This window comes from Engystomops pustulosus, chromosome 2 (assembly GCF_040894005.1).
Source record: "Engystomops pustulosus chromosome 2, aEngPut4.maternal, whole genome shotgun sequence".
Lineage (NCBI taxonomy): Eukaryota > Metazoa > Chordata > Amphibia > Anura > Leptodactylidae > Engystomops > Engystomops pustulosus.
In genome coordinates this window covers 150,400,399-150,422,682 of record NC_092412.1, presented here as the reverse complement: position 1 = coordinate 150,422,682, position 22,284 = coordinate 150,400,399, and the positions used below count along the sequence as shown (strand labels likewise).

At 37.6% G+C, this 22,284-nt stretch overlaps 1 protein-coding gene across 8 annotated transcripts in view; it reads left to right on the top strand.

Annotated features, from left to right (window-relative positions):
• HNRNPR (heterogeneous nuclear ribonucleoprotein R) overlaps positions 1–18,361 on the top strand; it is a 35,299-nt gene extending 16,938 nt beyond the window's left edge. For 2 of the 8 annotated variants that reach the window (XM_072136870.1, XM_072136878.1), the window contains exons 7-11: positions 1,324–1,473; positions 3,400–3,521; positions 5,366–11,049; positions 14,846–14,948; positions 15,239–18,361. In XM_072136870.1, coding sequence (XP_071992971.1) covers positions 1,324–1,473; positions 3,400–3,521; positions 5,366–5,978 — 885 coding nt within the window. In that variant the 3' untranslated portion in view covers positions 5,979–11,049; positions 14,846–14,948; positions 15,239–18,361. The remainder of the gene's footprint in view (positions 1–1,323; positions 1,474–3,399; positions 3,522–5,365; positions 11,050–14,845; positions 14,949–15,238) is intronic. The other 6 variants (XM_072136876.1, XM_072136875.1, XM_072136874.1 and 3 more) reach the window with 6 other exon arrangements.
• Positions 18,362–22,284: the final 3,923 nt, after the last annotated feature.

Below are 22,284 nucleotides of genomic sequence, written 5' to 3'. Positions count from 1 at the left end.
TAAAACAGTATACAAAACGGGACGCCAGCTTCACTCGCTCGCCTTAAGGACGTTCTGAATAGTGACCTACATCTTGTTGCAAAACTTTCCTCATCGGTAGAATATAATTGAAGATCTTTGAAGAAATTTTGAACAACAGCCGTATTGGAATCATTGGGAGCTCCGGTCAGAGTTTTTTATACTTCTTTTTCTTATTGTTTAAAGTGGGACTTGTTGGATCGGTCTCGGACTGTGGTGTTAGCTCCTGTGGTATGGAAGTGTGCTGCACTGTGTTTTTATAATTTTTGCTGGATAGATGAAGAGTTCTGCACATTGCAGCTAATACTTGTGATCGTTGCTAGCACTGATTAAGGGTGTTAACCCCTTGATTACGGCCAGCATGCAATGGCGCTGCCATCTTTCTTGGGATTGTTGCTCCCCCTGATGTCATTGGGGAGAGGCAGTTGATTGCCATGACACACTCGGGTCTTTATGACTCTTTGTAATGGATCCTATGTAAAATCAAGTAGTATTGCAGTATATGGTAGTAACAATCAGACCATCTAGGGTTAAACTACCCTAACAGGTCTAAAAAAAAAAAAAAAAAAAAAGGAAAAAGCAAAAAAAATTAAAATCGCCCCCCTTTCCCTGGAATTGATGTAATGAATCGCCACATCCCAAAATGCCCTATCAAAATATAAAATCGCCGGCGGTGAACCACATAACCAAAATTTACTCCCAAATGTCCAAAGTGCGACACTTACACCATTTTACATTAAATAAAAAATTTAATAAAGTGACCAAAAGGTTGCATAGTCCTCAAAATGGTAGCAATAAAAACGGCAGCTCATCTTGCAAAAAATGGCTACACAGCTCTGCACACGGAAGAATGAAAAAGTGCGCAGTTAACACGTTGTTATAAATTGTGAAAATATTTTGAAACACAAACCTATATAAATTTGGTATCACTGTGATCTTACCGAACCAAAGAATAAAGTAATGTATCATTTGGAGCGCACCGTGAAAGTCTTAAAAACTGAGGCCACAAGAAAGTGACGCAAATGCTTTTTTTCACCACATTTCAAATTTTTTTTCTCCAGGCTACACCCTTTAGCAGTTAAGGCCTGGTCAAAAGGGATTAAAACAAATGTAAACTAAATTAGATATGGTTGTGCAAATAATCTTCTATTTATCTGACAATTCTTGCTGTTAGTGATTGGTATTTTTCAAATGTAAAGAGTGGTAACTGTTCAGATCCAGAATGTCTCCAATGTTGATGCGTCACTTATGTTGTCTTTTAAAATTATTCACTTTTGGGCTTCAATTCTTGATTTGCAATTTTAGGTTAAAGTACTTTTCGTAAGAAACTTGTCTTCCACAGTAACAGAAGAAATTCTGGAAAAGGCTTTCTCTGTATTTGGGAAATTGGAGCGGGTGAAGAAACTAAAAGATTATGCATTTGTGCACTTTGAAGAGAGAGATTCTGCAGTAAGGGTGAGAAATACAGCCTTTTTTTTACATATATATATATTTTTTTTCTCTAAAATGAAAGCTAGATATTTTTTTTTGATTGGGAAAAAAACTTAAAGGGTTGTCTGCTTTCAGCAACTTATTGATTTTGTTTGTGTAATGAAAAGTTATATAGTTTTCCAATTCATTTTCTGTATCAATTCCTCAGTTTTCTGGGTCCTTGCTGTAAATCATCGGGAAGTGTTATTGTTTACTTCCTGTGGAATAAATGCAGTACATGATCATATGATGCCACACAGGTGCTTGGTTGTGTGCTATAACGAGCGATACACCTGTGTGACAACACATGACCATGGACTGCCGTTTTCACTCGCAGGAAGTAAACAATAAATATATGTAAGCTACATTTTTATTATATTTGTATATCACCTTTCTTAAAGGGGTTTTCCCACAAAAGAAAATTCTCACCTTTCATTCCCCCAGTGATGTTAACATGATAAAGATGATTTTAACCCTTTACTTTACAATTTTACAAAATGTTATTGCTGTATTACGTTATTTAGCTGTAGTGCTTTATTTAGCGCCTATCACTCTTCTGGCTGCTCAGTGTAAAATTCCAGGGTGTGGACAGGGCCTCTCTAAGCAGACACATCACCCATCTAGTTCTGTGGGGGGACAATATGGTTACATTATCAGGGTACCGGTGTATATGCACTTTCATCTGGCTTCTGATGACATTGTACTGATACACTGACACACAGAAAGAGATGATACAGATGAGAGATGCATGAGATGATTATACAGAGGCTGATAGACCATTACACTGTTACACTCTGGGCTCTGCTACATCTCACAGACATGTGCCTGCCTACCCCTTCCCTCGGATCACTTAGATTGTAGTTTGCAGTCTCTGCTCACCATGTGCTGACAGGATGTGGATCAGGAGGTGGGGCTACAGCTTCACAGCAGAGACGGACAGAATTCTCATTTGCGCAATTTTATCCAAGATGGTCTCCGACCCTAAGCCAGTAGTTACTGGGTCGTGTCTAGGGGCAACTGAAATTATGTGCAGCAGGACTAATGGAGACGGGTTGGAATTATATCTGTGAAATGTTGCTTTTTTGTTAATAACAATGAATTAGAGAATGTGTTATTTCGTTATCCTGAGTACATATAAGACACTTGTATTCATGGGAATACCCCTATTAACCTCTCAGTTTTTGCAGTTCTGTTATGCGCCTCTTGTAATGATGATATCTTTGGAAAAACTTTACAAAAGCTTTGACAGGATAGTATTATTAATTTACAAATTTTCTTTCTTTATAAAATTGGCCATTAAATGACTACAAATGGGGAAAAAGTTAAGGTTTCTTAATGGAATTTTTCCAATTAAACTTTTTAAAGTTTTGATATAGTAAAACTGAATAAATGTTTGCTCTAATTTCTTATGAATATGTACAGCTTCATGAACGGCTACTGGCCTGCGGCCGTGTGTATATCCCCCATAGACGGCAATGGTCGCAAGGAGCAATACGGTGCCGCACGTGTGTTGCACTGTACCGCTCTGTACACGGAGGAAAAGATAGGACATGTCCTGTCTTTCCCTGTGTTAGGGGCGGTGCGCAATACATTGCAATGGAGAGAGGAGGGGGTTTCCACTCCTCCTCTCCATCGCGGCGGATGTAAGCCCACCTGGCCGTAGCCGTGCATGAGTTTGTGTGCATGAGGCCTAAATCAGGCAGGGGGCAGTGCCTTTTGGAGTGGAGAAACTAATTCAATCTGCTTATCAGCCTCGTTGCTGGAAATACTGATGGCCTTATCCTAAGTATATGACTATAAAAGCCAGAGAAAGTACTTTGTATTGTACCCTGCATATGTCACTTTTTTTTATCTCTTCGAATGGCTGCATAGCAACTAGCAATATATGTAAATGTCCTTATATTTGAACAGGCTATGGATGAAATGAATGGGACAGACCTTGAAGGCGAGGAAATTGAAATAGTGCTAGCAAAACCTCCAGATAAAAAGAGGAAAGAACGCCAGGCTGCACGTCAAGCATCTCGTGGTACTTTGTGAGTAATTATTTCATTTTCTTTAAACGGCTCTTTAGCTCTTGAAAGGGGAGACAGTAGCCCCATTTACACCCAATTTTACAATAGTTCATCTAACAATAACTTTAGTTTGTTTGCTTTCTTCACAGTAAGACAGTCTTGCACCCTGAGTGCACAAAATATTGTTGCTTTAAACTTTTGTTGTATTTAAAATGGCATTCAAACCAGGAGCATTTTTAACCTATGTTCTAAATAGGTGATAAGTAAGGGTAACAATCAGAGGTCGCATTAACGCCTCCCCAAGCCCATCATGTTTGGGCGCCATTACTCCCCATAATAAGTTCCAAATGTAAAAGTACGCTTGACGATTCTCTCCTGCAATACTGCAAAGGAGGGAAATAACATTAGCAGGATCGCAGCATGCTGGACCGAAGGACACCTGATGTATTTTCAAGACCACAAAGCTCCTTTCACACTGCTGATTTTTGTTATTGGCTGCCCCTCTACCATGCATGCTAGAGACAACTCTATAGGCTGTGACTGAGCACTGGTTTTTGCTTTAGGCCGGGTGTCGACGTACACGGGTCTGGCCAGTTGCTTCTCTTCTCTATACACAGCCAGAACTGCTGTCAGGCCACAGGTGCACTAATGCCCGTCACATCTGCCAGTCTGTGTCTGCCCTTGCTGTGGCCTATTCCACTGTGGTTGGCCTTCCGCACATGTGCCCAGCCTAGAAGTGGAGGAGCCCTGGCAGCTGTGCATGTCTCTGCTTAATCTCTGTGCCCTTTGCCAGAGAGCCAGGGATGACCTTCAGGATCCCTTACAGAGTAGACTTCATGTTATTCTTTGCTATACCTATTCTGGAGTGTACCCTGGAATATATGGATATATTGGCCCCATTTACTAAAAACTGTGTAAACTACACTGCCTGTGCAGCTACAACACAGTGGTGTGGACACTTCTTAAATATATGTGCAAGCAGTTTGTACTGCTAAGTCCAGACATGGCCACCAAATATTGGATGGAGCCATACTCCTCCTCGGCTAAAAATGGTGAAAGGGAGTATTCTTGCCCTTCTGGAAAAATGTTAGTGCGACCTCTGGTACTAATGCCACAATGGTGCAAAATGTCCCCTTTCATTCTGTTCATAGTCTACAAAAAGTTGAACCTGCGTAACCCTTCTTCTTTGAAGTAGGACTAATCTACCCATTTCTAACTGAATGACATTGTTGAGACTGTGCCTCTCAAAACCGTATAACATATCCACTGAACAAGAAAAAAAGTTTTAAAATTTATTTTTTGTAATTGGCCTGCAGTGTTCGAATTTTATATTTCTTTTTTATTTGTTTTTAATGTTATCAGTAGACAAACCATTGTAACATTGGACACACGCACACAAGAGAAATAGTTCTGATTTTAATTCTCACTTCAGTTAAGTCGCGTTTATAGGAAATCTAGCACCGATTGGTGGTGGAATGTGTGCTGTTCTGGAACATATTGTGGTTGTTTTTTGTCAAAAAATCTACTTTAGATGATATTCAAATCAAGCTCAGGTGCTACCTTCACGTCATGGGTTACATTCGGAGGTCCGCTGAATTATAATTATGCACACCTCCTCTTTACCCGGAACAGCCGGGTGTAGTATATAATTCTTGAATTTTTGTGCCTAAACACAATATGTTCCAGGATCAGCAGCACAGAGCCCACCAGAAAGTGCCTTTAGCTAAAAAAAAAAAAACCCTCACATACTGGTGGTAGATTTCCTATAAATCAAATTTAGATGTCAATTGTAACTGCTCACAATTACTTTTTTTAAAATTGGTACTTTCAAAATGCATTTGCTTATACTTCGTTTATATTCTTAGGTATGATGATTATTACTATTATCCCCCTCCTCGTATGCCGCCTCTAGGCAGAGGCAGGGGCCGTGGAGGCAGAGGTGGCTATTCATATCCGCAAGATTATTATGGCTACGAAGATTACTATGATGATTATTACTCATATGATTATCATGACTATCGTGGTGGCTACGATGATCCTTACTATGGGTATGATGATGCATACCCTGTACGTGGGCGAGGAGGAAGAGGTGGCAGAGGCGGGCCTCCACCACCTAGAGGCAGATCAGCTCCTCCTCAGCGTGGAGGGCGCTCCAATTATGTACCAAGAGGTTCTCCCATGGGCCCTCCTAGAGGATCCAGAGGTGGACGAGGTGGGCCATCACAGCAGCCCCAACGAGGCCGCAGCTCACGTGGTAATCGTGGAAGTAGAGGTGGGAATGTTGGTGGAAAAAGGAAGGCAGATGGGTACAGCCAGCCTGACTCAAAGCGTCGCCAGACCAACAATCAGCAGAATTGGGGAACCCAGCCTATAGCGCAACAGCCATTGCAGCAAGGTGGTGATTATACTGGTAACTATGGTTACAGTAATGACAACCAAGAGTTTTATCAGGATTCTTATGGGCAGCAATGGAAATAGTAAAGGCAACAATTAGAAAGTTTGATTTTTCAAACGCCTACATTTGCATACACTCACTCCCAAGCTTCAGTATCCGTTTCCTGTAATTTGTACTTGCTTCTTCATTCTAATGTAAATAGCTTTATTTGCTTTCCTTTACCATTGGTGTGCTTCAATGATGCCCCGGTACCTTACTAAGAATTTGATTTGGGGTTCACTTAGCATTCAAGCCATGCTGAAAACCAAGCTTAATGGGTAATTGATGTACTTTTCTTCCAATGGTTCCTTTTTCGTTCCAGACCATTTAGGTTTTTGTTACTTTTTTCTAGATTGTGATGCTATAGTTTATCTGCCCTTTTGCAGTTAGTTTTGATTTATGTTTTAGTCACACTCTAACAAAGACTGGCAGATTATATTGTTTTTATTGTGTTTTTTTCTTTTTGCTCTTTTTTTATATTAAGGTAAAGGAGATTTTAGGGGAGGACAAAATAATTTGTGCGGAAGTGCAGCATTTCTGACAATGTTTCCTTTAACTTCTGAAGTATCTGCAGTAGCATTATGTTGTACATAAATGTAAACAGTATTGAAGTCTTTAGTAATTTTAAAAGTTGTCTCAATAATTAAACATTTTAGGATTTTGTGTATTTGCTGTTTTGACTATCTAGACGTAGTTGATTTGTATTTTATTGTTATAATTTCACATTTTTTGGAAGGGAAAAAGTTGCCCTACCAAATTGTTTAGCTCTGGCTAATGAAGCCTCTGCAATATGTTCTGTGACTGTATTTCTAGTTTACTTGTTCATGTGCAATTTCAATAAAACTCTTCACATAAAAAAATTATAATAAAATTAAAACAAAATTCCACTGCAAACAACCTCATCCTTTTCAAAACTTGGTTGTATCCTATTAAAAAGAGCAAAAGAAAAAAAAAAACTGAGTTGTGATTCTTGAAACAAACACAATTCAAGACCGGACTGCATATGTGAGTGATCAAATCTGTGTTCCAAAAAAAATTCCAAAGAAATCACTTAATGATATAAGGCAGCTGAAAATGCATCCTTAAATTGATTTTGAAGTAATTTTGTGTAATTCTTCAGCATACCAGTACATGTATCTCGTGTGACTAAGGTTGCTTGTTCATGTGTGGTACCTAGAGATGGTGTATTGCCATCTCACTTTTTCCACAGGCATTTCTCGTGAACTTACACAGCAGAATTGTGGTAAAGCAAATGTTTATGCTAAAACATCTTCTCACATGTAAGAATGCCATCAAAGATCGTCACTAACCATGTTAGTCACTATCCTTTACATTGACCCATAGAATGAAATGATGAATTAGACTCTTTGAGAACCAAAGTAAACTTATATAAAGTTTTGTATTTCATCTCCGCATGGGTGTACTACTGTGATTTGGATACACCTACACAAGTCACAGAACTATCGATACATTTTGGAAAGTGATTTAATACTATCCTGTAACAACTGCTATATTTTTGCCCTTCAAATATGTCATGTAATTTCCAGATTTCTTGTAATAATTGAAAGGCATTTATTACACAATTTCCATTCAACTTAAAAAATCTGTTAGATATTTCTCAAGAATGGGGTAACCCTGCAATCACTGTCTCTGCAGACCAAAGGTATACTAACATGAGCTTGCATACTATTGCCGTCAATGCTCAATGTCTATAGTCAGATTTGTGTAAAATAAAAGCCATGGGTATTGGAATTCCTCTCTTCCTCACAAAGTCTTCCCTACTGGATGTCCCTAATATTAAAGATGAAAAATGGTGGGTTTCCTACTCACTACATTTAATTTGATGTTCCTGGTCTTTGTAAGCCAGATTGCATGTACCAGTCCTTGAAGGCATGTTATCCACAATGAATACCGCTGCTATTGAGTAATTAAATGACTGGTGAATAAAATGGAAAAAACCTTAAGTTCTAATTACTTGTTTTATAATGTGTTAATTTTGTAAAAGAATTGCCTGTAATGAATGCAAGTTGAAAATATTCAAATTGTTTTTAGTCTTCCCTTAATGTGAATTGTTTAACGGTTGCCCCATAATCAGTCTTCTAATGGCTGAATTTCTGTTAACTGGGGCTTCTGTAGGGACCCACGCCAATCAAGAGAACACAGTCCTGGGGGTGGGAGGATTTATCACCAGGTTGTCTGGTTTCTTGTACTACTTTTTGAGACTTTTTAATCTCTGTTGAAACAAAAAGCACAAGAAACCAGATAACCTGGTGATAAATACACCCTATGTTCCCCATCGACATGTCTTTTCATTCAAAGACTTTTCATTCAAAGTTGAAGGGAAATGGTCAAGCACAATACCTGGCAGTCCTGTAGAGTTTGAATGGAGTGTTGGAGTGCTCATTTACCCTCATACTCCTTCAGTGTCCTGACAGGAGCCCCAGTGATCAGACAATTACTGCCTATTCACAGGATAGGTGATGAGCCTGCATTATGGCACAACCCCTTTACCAAAATTCAGATTTTTTTTTTCTTCAAATGTAGGGGAAAAAAGGATTCTTTTGTCTCATTTAAACTAGACTATGGATGTCTTTACCTTACAAAGTTATCAACTTGTGCTCTGTATCTTCAACAAAACCACCTGTACTTTCCACTTAGACAATTCCAATTTCAAATTTTATTTGATCACTCATTTAAAGCAGTCACAATAAAAGCAACGCCGCCTTCTTTCATTCTGTATGGAAACCAAATTCATATTCCAAACAGGTCTGAGCAGAGGAAAAAGTCACCTTACCGATCTCAAAACTATACTGAACGTGGATTCTTATTTCAAGATCTACATCAAGAATTCATAAAAATTTTCATTGTGCAATTTCCTTTGGCAAATAAAGTGATTTTATTCTTGAAACTGAATCAATCTTTATCCTGTTGAAATTCTTGAAATTGTTCTAAAACCAAATCAATTGAACTACAATCTACTTCTGCTTTTGATTTTGTAGTGGACTCACACTGTCCCTAACTTTTTCACAAACTTTTAATAAATCAATAGTGCAGGTATATTTATAAAGCAGTAATGTATATTTTTTTGCGATAGTGCCTCATTCTCATCTTTATTTTATTTTTCCCCTCTGATATTTCTGCTTTAATTCATCTTTCTAGCAAAATGGATAGAAGCCATTTGAGGTCTCAGATAAAATATGCAGGTGGGAGGAGGGAGTCCCATAAGCTAGCTCTAAGATTATGCACATTGCTGATAGGAGTGCAGAGAATATATCTGATGGATAAAAAATTAAGTTAAATAATTAGTGGGAGAAGGTTTATTCCACATGTACACACTTAGCACTACTGATTTATTGAAAGTTTGTTTAAAGGGAAGTCGTGCTTCATGCATCCAACTAAAAATTGTTTTTATTGTATTTGATCTATTTTAAAGGGGCAAATTTAAACCTGTATAGCTTGAATATCCCTTCACAAAGTATTGCAAAAAATGTGAAATGCCATTTCCCCCATGTGTGCACTGTTTTAGAGCACCTAACAGTATAGCACATATGATCTAGACTAGAAAACTGGTTAGCGGAATTTGCCTTTTATTTTAATTTCTTTTTATAGTTTGTAGCATTTGTTTTTGTAAGTATATACATTTCACTCATTTAGGCTAATCATAAAGTTCTTACTTTCCAGTTCATTGGAAACCTATTATACAAGTATTCAACACTTCATTCAGAATTTTTGGTATAGAAGTGCCTTAAAGTACAGTATGCACACACTTTTTTACTACTGTGGGTATAAAAAAAAAACCCAAAAACCATTCGGGGTGATTTAACATTGGGCTTTTTTGTCTGTTTGGTGTTATTTTGGGATTTTCCATCACGCCAAATAAACATTAATACAGTGCAAAGTCACTTTGACATAGACCATGCTTGCGCCAAATTCATTATTTGCATAGCTAGTTTTCACAATATGACTGAATTATGATTGGTGCAAATTTCTGTTTATGATGGTTTTTTGAACATTTACGCCAGTCCATACTCTGGTCTATGTTGCAACTTTTTTTATTTGTCACTTTTCATGCAACTGTTGCAAACAACCCACACAGCAAAAAACACTGCCAGCAGATTTATTAAGGACCAAAGCAAGTTTAATGAATCTGATTGCAGGAGAGCTCCAAAGACCGAACTGTCGTAAGGAGCAGTTTCAATGATAGATTCCCCCCATTGCCCTTCTCCCATCTGAAATGAAAAGGCAGATATTTGGTGGAGTCTTTCGTATGAAAATCCTTTGTGTATGCTAGACCTTGGAGTATTAAGAGAGACTAGAAGAGGAAACCAGTATTGAGAGCATAAAGTTTTAAAAATGTTGTGTATGATTTGGGAATTATAGTGTTCCATGTGTGGAAAAAGTAATTAAAGCAGGTAGTAAAGGCTATTGTGTATGTAATGCTTAAAACAAACATTGAGATATATCTGGGAAAAGAGTAGTAAGTAAATTTTAACATGCTTGAGATTGTATATCTATCTCAAGAATAAAATAATAATTTGGGGCCAGTGTAGATGATCGATCTGTTTTATACATTGTTGTGGATTTATAGATTAGTTTAATCTTGGTGTTAAAAGTAGTAAAATGCATATTGTCAGTAGTGTGAACATTGCTTATCTGCACTCAAATAATGAAATTTGGGAATAAAAGCTGGAAATTCCATTTTCATTTTTTACTACTGGTAACAATTCTGTGCCATAGAATAAAGAATTTTGTACATAAAAGTATTTGGGAGGGTGAGTTGCAACCGTTTTGGAACAAGTGATATTTCGCTGGTTTCCAGAATAAAGTTCATGTTGGCTTTACATTATAATTTTTTTGTATCAATTTCTGAAATCTGAGAAACTTTTTTGTAATGTAGTGCATAATTCACCATTGCGGATCTAGCCTTGCTCCCCCATTGTTACATGACTGCTACATTTTACCAATGTCAAAATACTGAACAGTTGGAAATGAAAGATTATATGTATTAATTACTTCTTTTACCCAACTATCAGGAGAATCTGCTCTGACCAGACATGCTTTGAATGAATATTTGCTAAGCTACACGGTCAGTGAAGATTAGCATTGGATTTCTTGGTAAGACTTTTTTGTTCATGAATGTGTTTTTACACACTAAACATTTCTTTTATATTGAAGCTAATATTGCCATTGCTGCTTATGCACATTGTGTGTTTTTTTTAATATATAAAACACATTCACATTCATAATGTGAAAACAAAACCATATACATGAAATGGGGAAAATATGTTGTGCTATCAATATAGCACAAACTATATAACTTATTGTATAACCTTTGTTAATACACACACACACACACACACACAACTACTTAATGCTAATGCCTTCAAAGCATCTTTTACTCTGCCCTTGCGCTTTGCATTCAAGACTTCCATGCTGCATATCGACATTTGATAAACCTATTTTACTTTTCTGCTTTTTACACACCTTTTAGCGCTTTTATTAATAAAGTGATTGTTTTTTGTTTTTTTTAAAATTAAAATGTACAGAAATATTTGTACGTTTTGTCTAGAAAATTGGATCGTTAGAAATAGGTTGGGGGAAGTAAATTTGCTATACTTGCTGTCTATTTCCCAGGCTTTAAAGCTAAATGTTGATGTCTCCATGTTGTCATTCACTGGTAGTTGACCAGACTGTGCTGCTTTTGTGATGTTTATCCAGTATTACTGTAATAAAACAAAATGGCGTTAAAAATGTTGCTGCAGATAAGAATGCAATTGAAATGGTCAGAAAGTACTAGTATGAATTAATACTATGAATTCATCTTGGAAGCAGCCATTACATTCATGAAAGCAAAGTAAGCTACCTTTTTGGGATTTGCACATGAAAGACAGTTCTAAAATTATAAACCCTAACCCTAGTGCTGTTTTACAAAATAAAGATAATTTTGAACTCCCTTACTTAAAATATTACAGTAGTTTTATTGCTGTTTTAGCTCCTATCACTCAGTGATGGTCCGTGTGGCCGGGAAGACTCTCAGCAGACACTTCATGATTTCTCTGTGCTATGGGATACTGTGTGCTGACAATGTGCTTTGATTATCAGGCCATAGGGTATATCTAAACTTTTATTTTGCTTCTGAACATTCTACTAGTATCTGACACATAGAACAAGAGAGATGAGGCCGATCAGAAATGGGACATAAGATCCATGAGATGGATATAAACACATTGACACTCTCAGCTATGCTAACTCGCCTATAACATAGTCAGCTCTGCTATATGCCTCCCGCCCCTGGATAATGACCTTATCTGACTGTAGATTGTAGAGCAAGTCTCTGCACACTGCTGCTTGTGTGTAGGTATTGCCTTTGTCTGAGCTGGTTTTGTAATGCAGAGGGTAGGCGGAGATTTACTGCAGTGTGCAGACAAGAAGCCATTCATAACAATTCAATAATACTTGTAATTTGTAATTTGTAATTTTGTTATCATTAGAATATTTAAGAATCTTTTGGGAATACCCCTTTAACAAAGTGTCATATTTTGTTCATCTACAGCCTAGGTACAGCATGGTGAGAGGTTTCTGAAGTTTTTTTCAAGTTTCCTCAACTTTTTCTAAATTGTCTTCCTTGTGGTTTTGTCTTGAGCTGATCATTTCAGCTGTTCTCTACATCCAGGAATAAGTAGTATGCTGGTTTAGTCTGTCTTTGTTCCAGAATAAAAAAAATTAGTAAGCAAACCAGGATCTTGAGCCTGCAGAACTTTTCACTTATGTGAAGGGGTAACTCATAGAAATTGGACCAATTTATCATCTATCCCACTACATAGGTGATAACATGCTGGTCAGTGGGGTCTAACATGTGTGTGACTGTACTTTTTTCCATTATTTGCATGTTACTGCTGAATAGCTGAGTACAGGCAGTATCGGGGTTATTGAAAGATAGGATCCCTAGGTTCTTAAGTTGAATTGGTATGTAAGTCAGAACAGGTATATTTTATAATTTGTAACTCCAGACAAGATTTTTTTTTTTTTTTGTCACTTCAAAAAAAAATTGCTACTTGGGACTAAGGTTCAGTAATTCATCAGCATCCAGAGAACTTCACCAATGGTCTTTGTAAGCAGAGAAATCAGTTTAATTCAGGATTTCTCAAGTTAGCTATCTTAGTCCAGAGATGAGTAAAGCAAAGCTGCAGCAGGAGCAACGCCTCCGAAACGTAGCTGCCTTCTGCACCGTTAATCTCAGTGCTACACGTTTGGGAATGTGAGAGTTGGATCTCGGTGGACTTCAACACAAAATGAACTCTTTGAAGTATGATAATTATGCTCATTGAATGTGCTGTTCACATGTATTGATGTATGTTTTGAAGATATAAATAAGAGATTTGTTATCGAACTGTTTGGTGTGCTTATATTCACATGATCCATTAAAGGAAACCTACTGTGAGGAAACTGCCATTAGAAGTAGTAATGATGGTTAGACTTCTCCTACCTGCCACTGCCTTAAAGGGGGTTTCCCTTGAAAAAAAGTTAGGCCCTATCCATGGGAAACATTGCAGTGCAAAGGCAGGTTGAAGGAATCTACCATTAGATCTACTTCTGCAGGTGGATTACTTAATGGTAGGTTTCCTTTAAGTAGTGTCCCACATATGAATTGTGTTGGGGTTACTCCATTCATATGGGGAAATTGCACCCTATTTAGTGAGGGATCCAGCTGTCAGAACCCCCACCAACCAGCAAGTTTAAACCAATGCTTTTGAAAGATGATGGCTTGTTAACTTGGTCCAACAATGTGATCTGTAGCATAACACCTAAGGACGAGAAAAAGTGATTTGGTCCATGGAAACGGTGAGGATTACCATAATTGAAGCTTGGCTTCTGACATTAAGGTTTTGTGCACATGGCCGTATTGAACAAAAGCTGTAAATTTACTGAACGAAAGCTCGCATCCTCTGAAATTGAGTAAAATCTAATGTCAGTCCCTTTCATGTGGTTGTTATGTTAAACTCCGTATGAAGCCTTCGCCCACTATTACATGTTCCATTGTATTTCAACTTTGTTTTAAAAGGAGTTCAGGGAGGATTATGAATAAGCCATGGTACATAGTTCTGTTCTTGTTTCATATGGAATGAACAATTGCCACAAATACACACTCAAAAAAAACCTATTACATTTTTCCATTAGGTATGTATGTAGACTCGCATACACTTGAGATCAAAATTGGAGAACAATGTAAGATCACTTGAATTTTTAAAGATATGTTATCTCCACTGATCAACATTTGACGGGTTTTACTAAGCGGTACACCATGCTACTCAAAAAGTGTTTTACAAAATTGCCAAAGTATGACCTATATCACCAATCATCATTAGGAAGTGCACAGGCCTTTGCTTTGAAGGACTTGAGCACACCTACACATCACTAGTCTCTCACACTGCTCTGGTGGGATTTTCATCCACTCTTCTATTTGAAACTTGCTTTCATTACTAAAACTGTGGTCCACTTCTCTTCGATACAACATGCTCCTTAGCAATGGGGAATCTAGTCTTTTGATTCTTGGAGCTAATGAGAGATGTGATCACTACACAATCGGCTTTTAGTACAAATGCTTGTAAACATTGAGACACTATGACAGGGACAGATCCTTATCCTGTTCAGTAATGAACTTGTAGCCAATGCATCTACCATGTTAAAATGGTAACCAGGTGCCAGATAACCAAAAACTTGCAGGTATCTTGGTGTTCTCTATTTTTGATCATTTTAATTGTCATTTACGTTAATTCTTTGTGTTTAAAATATATACAATTTATGAAATAACCTTAAAATACTCCTAGTTCACCCATGTTGTGATATATTCACATAGGACTACACAATGACATTTAGGGATTTTTGTGTTTTTTCCAATTTTGATCTCCAGTGTACATCACAATGTCAGATGGGAAAGATCATGGAGTGCTCTCTATAATGAACGAACTGAAATCTTCTGTGGCAGTACACCTGATTTGTGATCTACTTGATAGGTGAGCGGTACAATATAAATTTTCCTATTCACCCCCCCCCCCAGCTAGACTCGATGCTCTTAACACTAATCATGTTTCACAGGTGCATAACTTTAGATTATTTTGGATGTCACATATTTTCTTTGTACCAAGGACTGATTTTCTGACCCCTCATAACCTATTTGCTTTTGTCACTATACTGCTTATACATTGATCTACGAAGTAAGTTTATTTTTAGGAATTGTTTTTTCTTTGCATTAAGTTCCTTAAATATGCTTTATTATTCTGACAGTGTATTTTTGTTTTTACAGGCTCTGAGATGTAACATTGAAAGCAACACTTTCATCAGTTTCATCGGTGTTGGATAAACAAGTGAAATCCTACCCATGTTTGCTTTGAGGAAACGAGCATACCACCATAAAATGGCAATTCGCTTAAGTCTATGCACTGGGTGCATGCAGCACTTGGCTGATACACACATGGGGATTATTTTTGGTGTGTGTGTGATTCTGGTAACCCCAGCCAAATCCCTTCCCAGCCATTGACTAAATATTTACTCTGGAATGTTGTGAGCTAAGAAGCCTTTTACCCTGGAAAATGTGCTCTCTCAAAATGTATAAGGTTTAGAGTGCATGCAGAATTTTTAAGCAGATAATCCATGTGAAAATCTAAATTAAATCCTCAATTGGTGTGGATTTGCTGTGTGGAATCTTGCAGGTTTTTATCTGACTTCACGAAAATGCTAATTCTGCAGCAGAAAATTTAAATGCTGAGGTTGTAATAATCTGCAGCACATGGCATCTTCATAGCTACAAATTCTAATTGACCGGAATGGTACAGTCTTGATAACACATAATATGGACTTTATGTATTCACCCTAGGGTCTCCACACTACATATATTATGCAAAGATTATTAGAATGGTACAGTACAAGCATAGGATTTCCAATTTGCTTTTCACTGCATAAAGAGATTCTTGATGCAGAGTTCAGAGAGCATAATTCCTGATATGTGGCTTTAAAGCCATTCTGCGTGTATGAAGATACCCTATGAGTAGTCCAGGCAGTCACAATATTATAGATTTTATAGAATTTTGTGAAAAGTGAATGTTGCCCGTAACAAGTAAACAAAATTTTTTAACTCCATATTAAATCTATGTACTGTACAGACCAAAAGTTTCTCACCTTCTCATTCAAAGAGTTTTCTGTATTTTCACTACCAATAAAAATTTTAGATTCACACTGAAGGTATCAAAATTATGAATCAACACATACTTAATAAAAAAGTGTGAACAGAAAATGTGTCTTGTATTCTAGGTTCTTCAACGTAGCCACCTTTTGCTTTGATTACTGCTTTGCACACTCTTGGCATTCTCTTGATGAACTTCAAGAGGTAGTCACCTGAAATGGTCTTCCAACAGTCTTGTAGGAGCTCCCAGGGATGTTTGGCACTTGTTGGCACTCTGGGGTTCAGCTCACCCCAAACCATCTCGATTGGGTTCAGGTCTGGCGATGGAGGGCAGGTGCTTCTGGCGTAGCCCCCCATCACTCTCCTTTTTGGTCAAATAGCCCTTACTCCACCTGGAGGTGTGTTTGTGTTTGAGGTCATTGTCCTGTTGAAAAATTGATGGTCCAACCAAACGTAAACTGGATGCAATAGCATGCTGCTGCAAGATGCTGTGCTAACCATTCTGGTTCAATTTTGAATAAATCCCCAACCGTGTCACTAGCAATGTACCATCACACCTCCTCCTCCATGTTTCACGGTAGGAGCCAGACATGTAGAGTCCATTCACTCACCTTTTTTGCGTCGCACAAAGGCACGGTGGTTGGAACCAAAGATCTCCAATTTAGACTCGCCAGACCAAAGCACAAATTTCCACTGGTCCATTCCTTGTTTTCTTTGGCCTAAACAAGTCTCTTGTGCTTGTTGTCTGTCCTTTAGCAGTGGTTTCCTAGCAGCTATTTTACGATGAAGGCTGCTGCACACTGTCTCCTCTTAACAGTTGTTATAGAGATGTGTCTTTGACTAGAGCTCTGTCTGGCATTGATCTGGTTTCTAATTTGAGCTGCTGTTAACTTGTGATTTCTGAGGCTGGTGACTTGGATGAACTTCTCCTCTGCAGCAGAAGTGACTCTTGGTCTTCCTTTCCTGGGGCGGTCCTCTTGTGAGCCAGTTTCTTTTGTAGCATTTGATGGTTTTTGCAACTGCAGTTGGGGGCACTGTCAACGTTTTCCCAATTTTTTTAGACTAACTGGCCTTCATTTCCTTAAGTAATGATGGTCACTCATTTTCTTGGCTGTATTTTTCTAGCCATAATACAAATTCTAACAGTCTATTCGGTAGCTGTGTATCAACCTGACTTCTGCACAACACAACTGCTGGTCCCAACTCCATTTATAAATTAAAAAATCCCACTTATTAAACTTGACAGGGCACACGTGTGATGTGAAAAGCTTTTATGGTGACTACCTCTGGAAGCTCATCAAAAGAATGCCAAGAGTGCAAAGCAGTAATCAAAGCAGAAGGTGGCTACTTTGAAGACATTATTTTCAGTTTTTTCACACTTGCGTATACTTAAGTATGTAATTCCATGTGTGTTGATTCATAGTTTTTAAGCCTTCAGTGTAAATCTAGAATAGTCATGAAAATGCAGAAAACTCTTTGAACGAGAAGGGGTGTCCAAACCTTTGGTCTGTACTGTATATATTTTATTTCAATAGTAATTCTATTATTAAAAACTAAAATCCTGTGCTAAAATATTCCAAATATTGCATTTTTCTTTCTATTTTTCAGATAGAACGAAGTGTGTCTTTAAACAGTGAAAATTTAAGAGAGCCTGACTGACTGGTAAGCAACAGGTATTTTATTTTAGCTATAATTTTTCCATTTGAAAGAGTTACATCAGATTTGGCTTGAATTATTGACTGGTTCTCTTTCCGTTCCTTTTTCCACAGAAAAATTGAGAGTACAAAAAAGGAAAAACATCCCTTTATACTAAGTGATGCATACACACACAACCCTGCTACATATCCATTCCCAACACCAGTTAAAATACTACTTCTTTCATCCCCTGGCTCCATCCAGGGGATGACTATTACAGACATGAGGTGGGTTAAGGGCGTTACAGTGATTCAAGAAGGATGTGATCAGTCACATGCATCACTGTAAAGTCCGTAAGTCCCATTCGTTAATGCTCGAATGGGGCATGGAGATGAAAAAAGAGATCAGTTTAAAAGCTTTGCCAGCCCTTCACTCAATCTCCATGACATTGCTGGATCCTGAAGAGCACAGTGTGGACCCAACCATAATGATTTTTATTATCTGAAATCACAGATTGCCCTTATTAAAAGTCCACATACCCTTAGGGCTGATGTTATGCACTTTAAGTGAAAGCACGGTGGTTCAGAAACAATAAATAGTCATTTTAACACATGTCTTGTTACATTGTTTAGTGTCTGTGTAATTAATCGGTAAGTATCTTAGATCTTGACTTTTAAAGACTACAAAGAGAAAACACACAAGATAATTTTAGGAAACTTGGGCGTATTTAAAAAAAATTATGTACCTGTTGAGGTAGTGTTAAGTAATGTTTGTATTGCGTTTTGGAACACTTTTCAAACGCTTAGGATAGGAGCTTCTCTCAATCACCTTATGCTTTTACACTGAAATAAGTGGTGCTAATTCCATGATCACATGCATTTCATTGTAAGTGCATATACAATCGTGCCAAGCTCCTTCATGCAGCCTTTGAATCGCATTTCAAAGTTCAGTTCAAGTCTTATGTGTGAAGTCCCATACAGCCTTAAAGGGGTATTCTCGTCTGGGCATTAGCATTCAGTTTGATTAATCTGCCATTAATAAACATTTCATTAATTAGATGTTATTAAAAAAAAATGTTCCTGTGTGAAGATAATTTCTGATACATACGTAGTTATGTGGTCCCTTAGAAACGAGATAGCTTCCTCGGATACGGCCACCTCTGCTGGAGGGATTGCACAAATAAACAAAAAGTTTTTGTATATGAAATATCCGGGAGTTACTGCAGGTCCCACAGCCGTCCTGTGGTAATGATTGCTGAAGTCAGGTGGTCAGGCAGAGCTCAATAGCGCATGTCTGCCCACTGCTGCCTAAATGTGACGTGGTCGTAACCGAGGAAGCCATCTCGTTTCTAAGGGACAACATGACTATGTTTATGAGAAATTATCTTCACACAGGAACATTTTTTTTAATAACATCCAATTGAAGAAATGTTTATATATGGAAGATTCATGAAACTGATTGTGAATGCCCAGACGAGAATACCCCTTTAAGGCTTAAAAATAAGGTGCCTAAATACTCCATATTCTTGCCTACATATTAGTGCCACAAGTCCCAGTGCCCAATATGCTACTTATACATCTACTGCCAGGACCACCTCTGACAGTGGAATGCCTAATTAGCATATTTGCTGAAGCTAACTGCCCCTTAAAATCCTTTCACTCCATCAATTCTGCCTAACCGTTCTCAAGTTAAGAGAACCCGTCATGCAAAATAACCCACCCCTAAACTAAATATATTTTCATAAACTGCCATTAGAGAGCATTGCCTCTATCCCTTCATTGCCCCTCTACATGCCTGTAAACCTAAGCAATGAGGTCCTAAAGCTGTATGCAAATGACCTGTGAAATGTCCAATGAAGCATTAGCATATTCAAGCTGTCCACCTTATTCATGAGTGGGAGGCACAGCCACACCCCCAGTGCATGACAGAAAGCCTGTATAATGGTGTGAGGCTGTATAATGATGTGCTTCCTGGTGCTGGTGGCCACACCCCCTGCAGCCTGTGTGTGCATGTGTGTGTGTTTAGGAGAGATACAGCAGCTATGTTACAGCAGAACATGTCAGATTCATGTGTAGCTGATGTCTGTGTCTCTCACCTGTATATTAGGAGGATGCAGCATGTCAGCAGATGCAGCACACACTAGCAATGCTTTACTATACATTACACACAGACATGAGCAGGGGGAGGAGAGGGGAGGGGGAACAGGCTCTGACCATGTGACCAGCCTCATTTACATGATAAAAAATAGATTATTTTACAATGATGTATGAAATAACTAGATAAATGCTGGGATGGGAGCCTTGTGAGCTGCTCCAACAGGTAGTAGTGACAGGACAAATGACACAGACCTGATGACAGGTGTCCTTTAAATGTGCTAATTGCACCACAGATGTGGACAAAATGTATTAAAGTAATAGGTGTCAAAATATGGCCTTTTGTGTTTTTGTTTAACCTACCCCTATTATTTTTCTTTTTCATAGTTATGTTTTGATAACTTTTTCCTTTTTGCATAAATGTAGCAAGTTGAGTATTTTGTAGTGTGTGTATAAATTAATTATATTCACTCTTCCTGGTGCGATGAACAAACACACTAGTTCTGGCTTTTAGAATTTTTTTTTTTATTTTTCTACCAACTGGGTTTTTAGGGGGTGTTTCTTTTTTATCGTGCTTTTTTTATTTTTTATTTAAGCTTTTATTTCCCATTTGTACTATCTAAGATAAGTCATGGACAATGTGAACAATGACCACAGTCGTTGCTGCATTTTCCTGGCTGTTGGTCATAGTTCGGCTCTTGCTAGGATAGCACAAGTTCCGCTTCTTGGCTTCTGCATTCACCATGACCCACTTGTATGACATGGTGTCTTTTAGATAAAGTACAAGATATTGTATAGGTGATTAATAATTTTTAGCAGTGCATCATTAATTCCTTAGTGCTGTATAAGGGGTTCACATAGATAACAAAAGATAAAGAAAATAGAGAACAAATACAGGTACTAAAGACACAAAAACTACATTGATCTTAAACAAGTGAGGAAGATTCTGCCTGTGACGGCTCACAATCTGTAAAAAAGAACTTTTTACTAGCATTTTCATATCGCAATGAGCTAAGAAGTGTCAGTTCCAGTTTTCCAAAATTTGTCTTTAAAGGGAACCTATCACCAGGAATCTGTTTTTTTAGCTGGATGTAATTTTTCATTTAAATGTGTTTTTCAACATAAAAAAAGGAATGTTAATAATAATTCTATACTGTACCTGAGGGTACTGTCAATTTAGTGGACTAAATGCTGATGACAATGTCGCTTTACACCTATAACAAATGTATATATTACTGTTTAAATCATCCTGACCCACAGAAAATAAGGTAAAATAATTTTTTGGCACGCACGGTAAAAACCATATAAACAAACCTCACATTTATTCCATTCATGATTTGGTAAATTTAGCTTTGCCATGAAAAAAAAGCTGGTTCTACAAACCCTCATACAGCTATGTGAACAGTAAACTAAAATGGCATGGCCTTTAACCCCATACGCTGTGTGATGTAATGGTACGTCACATGTCAGCTGCAGGTGTATGGAGAGTGCTAATGGGCTGAGCCCTCTCCATACAAGGTAGGCGTTTGCTGCATATTGCAGCAAACACCCACCAGTAACACGCACGGTTGGTGCTGACACTGATCATGGGTGTTGACCATTTAAATGCCTCCGGCAGAGCTGCCGGAGTGGTTTGAATCCCGGCGGCATGTGGGTACTGCCATATTGGATAAAATAGTAAAACAAATATTTTTAAAAAAACCTATAAATTCAAACCCACCTTTCCCTAGAACTGATATAAATAAATAAATAAATAAATAAATAGTAGAATCATAAAACTGTTTGCCGCATCCCAAAATGTCTGATCTATCAACATATAATAACTGTTTTTCCTGGCGTTTAACTCCGTAACGGAAAATGGTGGCCAAATTTGAAAATGCTACTGTTTTGGCATTTTGCAAAAATATAAAAAATATATAATATATAAAATATATTATTTATATACAAAATATATAAAAAATATTTTAAAAATTCAATAAAGTGATCAAAAGACCTTACAGTCCTTAAAATTGTAGCATTGAAAACGTCATTAAGTCACAAAAACGACACCACCCACAGCTCCATACACCGAAGTATGAAAGGTTTTAATTTTTGCAAATGTATGAAAACATTATAAAACCTGATAACAAAAACAACCACATGATTGTACCAACCCAAAGAATAAAGTAGACTTGTCATTTGGGGCCCACAGTGAAAGCCGTAAAGTCCACATGAAATCGTCGAAAATGCATTTTTTTTTTTACCAATTTCACGCATATTTTGTAGCTGTGGACTAGAGATTTTCCATGAGGTCGCTGAATAAAGAGAAATGGAAGGTATTTCTGTAATCCACAGCTCAATTATACCCCAAATCCGGTGAAAGACTGCAGGTAACACTAATTTTATTTATTTTTTTTGTTCCCCAGTGTAATCTAGATTTATAGTTAGCTTTTCAAAAGCTAG